This window comes from Cryptomeria japonica, chromosome 9 (genome assembly GCF_030272615.1).
Source record: "Cryptomeria japonica chromosome 9, Sugi_1.0, whole genome shotgun sequence".
NCBI lineage: Eukaryota > Viridiplantae > Streptophyta > Pinopsida > Cupressales > Cupressaceae > Cryptomeria > Cryptomeria japonica.
In genome coordinates this window covers 518484139-518490078 of record NC_081413.1, presented here as the reverse complement: position 1 = coordinate 518490078, position 5940 = coordinate 518484139, and the positions used below count along the sequence as shown (strand labels likewise).

The following is a 5940-nucleotide window of genomic DNA, read 5'->3' as shown; positions in this document are numbered from 1 at the left end:
GGCAACACTTAGAGAAAAAAATTGACAACTAAGTGTGCTTACAAAAATGTAGAGACTCTAAAGACTCCCCCTTAGCATAATATTCTCCCTTTGACATCATACATGATTACATACAAAATTTTCACATATATTACTTCCCCTTTGATTCCAATGACAAAGGTATGCAGAAACATGAAAAGATAAATTATCATAATCACATTTGCATCAATAAATACATAGAGGAGTTAAATAGAAATGTCTACAACTAAGAAAGCTTATCAAATACAGATTTAAATTCTTTTTGCACAATAATAAGGTCAATAGACCATGTCTCCAATAACATGGCAATAATCTCCAATTGAGTCCTTATCTGAAACGCCAATTCCTCCATTGCGTCCAAAGTACTCATCTCCAGTGTGGCTATGATTGCATCAGTATGAAGAAAGCTCTCTTGCAGTACCTGTAATTTTGGCAATAAAATCATTTGAAGCTCATGTAAGGTTTTTGACCCTTTTATTATTTCATCCTCTATCTTTGCTAACCGGTGCCGGTATGACTCAACACTTTGTCCATAAGTGATAAATGAATCATAAGGAAGCTTACAAGATTATATGTAACCTTTTAGTTATGCTTCAATTTTCTCTTGTGATTTTATTAAATCTTCATAAAACAAATCACTTTGGCATACTTTGCTCAAAATCTTGTGGCCTTCACTCATGGCAATAGAGATTTGATCTTTGTGATGTACAAGACTCGCCTAGTCAATGTCAATACACTTGATCAACTCTGTGGATTTCTTCTTCCTATATTCTTTCTCAGCATTCACTTGTGTTGTTTCCTCCAAAGTGTTGACTTGATCAGTAACAGATGTACATAGAATATCAAGTTGCTTTATTGGGTTTAAAATACCTAAAATGTCAACATCTGGTAGGAGATTTGACAATACATCTATTGTGGTCTGGAGAACCTCCTTTTCCTTCTTGATCTTCATTTTCTCTTTTTTAGCCTGAAGTTCCAATGACAACTTCATCAATTCATCTACATCATTAGGTATGACAATGTTTGTAGGTGAATGGGTTTAATTGCATCTTGCTTTGGATCCTTATTATCGGTTTTATCTCTATATTTGTCTTCTGATTTACCCATTCTTCATATGTCGTTACTAGTTCCTTATCCTTTTCTTGGTCTTTCTCTTTTTCCACTTCCTTTGTTCCCTTTCCCAGTTCCTGTTCTTTTTCCTTATCCAGTTCATTATTGGTACCGGTTGTATTAATAGTATCATGAGTATCATCAATAAAGAATATGACTGGTGGTGAATTAGTGTCATTCTTATCCTTGTCAGTGTAGATTTCATCAGGTAAAAGTATTTCTTCAGTTTCCAGCTCCAATGGAACTCCAATTTCAGTCTGACCAAGTTTATTGTGATAATTTTTCAATTGTTCATTCATTCTTAGAACATTTTTGGCATCTTGATGAGTATCATCTTCTACTACCTGAATTTTTCCTTCCAACAGTCTAAGTCTCCTTGCTCTTGTATGAAATTGTCCCTTGTGTTTAGAAAGCATTTCTAATAACTCTTCATGAGACAATTCAGGAAAGTATTGAACAAAAATTTTGTCTATAATCTCTTGATCTTTATCTATGATCAGCTTCCATTTATTTTCCAGAATTAAATTCAAAGAATTAGAAATTACCTTTTGAATTTCATGTGGTAATTGGTTATGTTGACATAGGTAATTTATTACCTCTTATACCACGTCTTATTTCTTAATCTCGTCAAAAGAATCAAAATAATCCTTTACATCATCAAATTTCTTTCTTTTTAAAGTTTTCATAGTCCTCTTAAACTGACTCATAGGCTTGAAAGATGCAATATCAATAGGAATATTTTGTTTAGGGATTTCCCCTATTGGTTTAGGTTTCCTACTAGTTTTCGTTAGCTTCTTCTTATCTTCCTCAGACTCTATTTCCTCATATTCTTCTTGTAAGATAAGATATCTGCCTCTCTTCCTAGTGGCAGTCAGTTTCTTTGCATACACTTTTGGTTTTGATTCCTTCTTGGATTGAGCACTACTTATTACACTTGTACTGGTTAACATTGAAACTACTTGATCATCTTTCTTCTTTTTCTCCTTCACATCATTGGGTTGTGCCTGTGCAATTATTTCTTGATATATACCCAGTCTCTTCTTCTTGGTATCCTTAGGTGATGCCAGGAGGTTGTTGGCATAACTGATCAATAAGTCATAACTGACTTCATAACTTATTTGCTCCATCTCTTCTTCTCTAGGTTCTGCAGCCTCCATTAGATAGAAATTGGTGGTCACTGTGAAACAAATGTCATTTTCAAAAATGTTTAACCACTTCATCCGATAACCTCATTCTCATACTCATTTTATTTTGAAATTGATTGAAATAATTATTCATAACAATTGGAAATGTGTTCTTAACAACCTTTATACAATTTTTAATCTAAGCTGAAATAGGTGTATCTTTTGACCATTGGATATCTCCAATAACAGGAATAAAGTTCTGAAAGTAGAAAAACAAACCGATTAAAATTTGCCCAAACTTGAACTTTTGATTGTTGTCCTTCTTGATTGATTCTAGATTCAACATTAACTGACTCTGCATTGCCTCACACAGATCATAATCTCCATTTTCCTTTATCATCCAGTAGGCAGCATGTATGGCAGCCGATGGCACACTATTCATTCAGCTAGAATGAAATACCCTATAACCGATAACCATTGCAGCATATTTAACTCCTTCATCTTCAATACCATTGACAGACATTGCATGACCATCACAAGTGGTCTTCCTTAGTTGAATAATAATATTCTACAAGATTTTCCTCAACTTGGGAACTTCGTCGGTTTGGCAGAATCCGGTCACAGCATGAATCGTCTCCTTGGTGATAATATGTGACATGTCTAAATACATATTTCCTCCATGAACGTGGTTGAGGATGATTCTAATGTGGTCTTCCTCAAATTCCTCAAGAAAATAAACCGCATTGTGAAAATCTTTCTCATGAACCCTAATGTACTCGGGTTTAATCTTCATGTTCTTGTTGCACATAGATTTCAGCTGGGAATAGATTGTCAATGAACCTAAATCTTCAATCTTGCAATCTATATAACTGGACAGATCTCCTTTAACCAAAACTCCTTGGGGTACCTGCGATAATGCATTGTATGATTCTATCTTGTCCAACTCCATTGAATCAATGGCTTCAGCATTGATGAAAAGACTCTTTGATGGTGTAGATGATGATTCCATTCCAAATAAATTTGATTTGATAGAGGAGATTGACCAAATACCTTGTTTCCTTCGCACTGCCAGGGTTTCTGGTTGCTCTCTTGCTTGCACACTCGATTCGCTTTACTTTGCTCAAATCTGACCCAACTTCTCAATCCGTTGTTCAAATCCATTCACAATTTGCTGGGAATTCTTTGTTTCTCTCTACAAGTGCTCACAAAATGCTCTTCGAATGCAATAAGGTAAAAATTACTTAGCGAAACTGCTTTTTATTTACTTTACCTACTGCATTTATTGCACTACCGATAGGTTGAAAAACCCTAGTTACCACTTGGCATACTTGCATTTACCAATAGGTATACTAACCGATTGATAGTAATATCAAAATTCTTATATTTCAACTCAAAATGCAAAATTTACTTACCATACTTTCTTCAAGGGGTCCGAAAATGGATTTACCGATACGCTCCCCCTAAGCTTGTTGAGAAGCTCACTTTGTCGATGTAGGATTCTCCACACTAGGTGAAGTATTTGGTTCTTCGGGTGGCTTATCCTCACTTTTCTTTTTCCAGATCATATTCATCTCTGCTCTGGTTTCTTCAACATCTACTATCTTCTTCCCTTTCTGATATGCAAAGTGACTTACCGGTTGGTTCTTTTGCTTTATACAAAACTTATCAATGTGTCTCGGTTTATGACAATGATAGAAAGCCATTCCGGATGCTCTCCAAGGCCCTCAATTGCCTCTTCTTGTTCTTCTTTTGCAATTCATAGCCACATGTCCATAGTTGTTGCAAATTGTGCAAATCACATTAGTTACTTTCTCCATCTCATAGGGACTAAAGGGGTTGATATAAGGTTTTTGTCAATTCATGTTTCTCCAATTATCATAATTCCCTCTCCAATCACCAACATGTCTTGGACTCATATGAGGTGCTAGGTTATTTTCTCCATATCTGCATTCAACTGATCTATTCCCATACATATTTCATGTATAACAGTAACCTTCAAATCTCCTTGACACATTTCTAGTGTTAGGTCTATAACCGGTGTTTTCCTCATATCTGCTTCTACACACATTTGTAGTGTGTCCTGATTTGTGGTAGTTAAAACAAACAGGTTGTAAGATTTCTTACCAATAGGTTTCTGAACTTTAGGTGCCAGTTTATCTTCATGCAAGTTGACCTTTGTACCAGAAGGTTCACCTTTTTCAAATGTAGAGTAGCCTAGCCTGGTTGTATCTTTGTTCATCCTTTGAGATTCTATCTGCTCATTAAGCATTGAAGAACTCTTATTGAATTCATCAAGCTTCTCATTAGCCTCAGCAATTCTCTTTGTAAGATATTCATTCCTTTACATTCGGGTATCTCTAAGAGACATAGCCATATCTAGATCTTCTTGTATGCCTTCATTTTCTTCCTTTTCCTCATGCAAATAAGCATGCAAGGTACCGACTTCTTGATTCAACTTGAAGATTTCATTCTCCTTATCTTTGATCTGGTCTTCAGCACTTCTCCTATTTTCCAACTCTTGACTCATTCTAATGGTTAAAGCTTCCATTTCCTTTTTCAGATTTGACTTGTCTTTATTCATTTTTTCCACTTCATGGGCCAGTGCGTCCACGTTAGCTTCGTTCGATGAACTGTTTTCAGAGATTTCCATTACTTGCTCTACCAATTCTCTTCTCTTTGCTTGTGAAGCCTTATATTTCACCTTGAGCTCATCAAAGGCATGTTCAGTCTCTGCAAGTTGGTGTGAGAGTTCTCTGTAACTCATTTCCCCCATGATGGCTTTAGGGTTTCCTTCCAAGCGGTTAAGCCTCAAGGAAGTCAAGCTCTAATACCAATTGATAAACTTATAAATCACTGAGGGGGGGGGGGGGGGGGTGAATCAGTGAAAGCAAAAATAGTAACACTTTAATTGCAGACCAGTAACAACATTTAACCAATTTACCAATGACTTTGAATATAATCCAAAGTGTTATAAAAGTATTCACCACAAGCAAAAAATTCACCATAACACAAAGATTTATACATGGAAAACCTGATAGTTTTGATACTTAATATAAGTACAAATCCAATAACCAACAAGATGAGAGGGGGGGGTGAATCATACAAACTTAATCATCCATAAAAACATCAGATTCAACCTCGGTAACACATATATCAATCATATAACCAAAAACTGTCAAACATGCAAACTCAGAAGCATATGAACAATATAAACCTCATAACACCAAATTTAACGTGGAAACCCAAATAGGGAAAAACCATTGTGGGAGTTCAAACCCACTAAGAAATATACTCTTCTAGAGTATGCTCGGTTAAAAGCAAATCCTATTAAAGATTACAAACACATTGCTAGATGTGACCCGGTTAAGGGATTTCCCTCAAATCTGTTAGGATCTTCACTTTGTTATAAGTGACCTTGTTAAAGGATTTCAAACACTCAATCAGAATGTCACCTTGCTAGAGGATTTACATATAAGACTATTAAGTCCACTCGGTTAAGAGATTTCCTGTCCCTTTCACAAAACAACGGTAATAAAAATCTATCTGCAACTTCACATCTAAAATGCTAAAGCAGATTCCTATTTGTTCAATACAATCTAGACATAGAACTAATCTTGTCTATCTGTTGGGCATCAATACTCTATTATTCTAACAGGTCTTCAAGCTTCTGTGCTCGGTAATCACTATG

General features: G+C 35.5%; 1 protein-coding gene across 1 annotated transcript; it reads right to left on the bottom strand.

Moving 5' to 3' along the window:
• Positions 1 to 244: 244 nt before the first annotated feature.
• LOC131858474 (uncharacterized) lies at positions 245 to 2694 on the bottom strand. Its single transcript, XM_059211723.1, has 5 exons — positions 2532 to 2694; positions 1832 to 2305; positions 1122 to 1555; positions 806 to 985; positions 245 to 439 (listed from the first exon to the last, which is right to left on the bottom strand). Exons 1-5 carry the CDS (start codon positions 2692 to 2694, stop codon positions 245 to 247), a joined length of 1446 nt encoding a protein of 481 aa, XP_059067706.1.
• Positions 2695 to 5940: the final 3246 nt, after the last annotated feature.

Excerpts from the sequence above, each read along its gene's own strand:
- LOC131858474 (XM_059211723.1), bottom strand. The coding sequence starts at position 2,694 with ATGAATAGTGTGCCATCGGCTGCCATACATGCTGCCTACTGGATGATA. Across the intron at positions 1,556-1,831 it reads TGCATCTTTCAAGCCTATGA|AGTTATTAGAAATGCTTTCT; the intron begins GTCAGTTTAAGA and ends TGTCTCATGAAG. Across the intron at positions 986-1,121 it reads TAACGACATATGAAGAATGG|GCTAAAAAAGAGAAAATGAA; the intron begins GTAAATCAGAAG and ends TTGGAACTTCAG.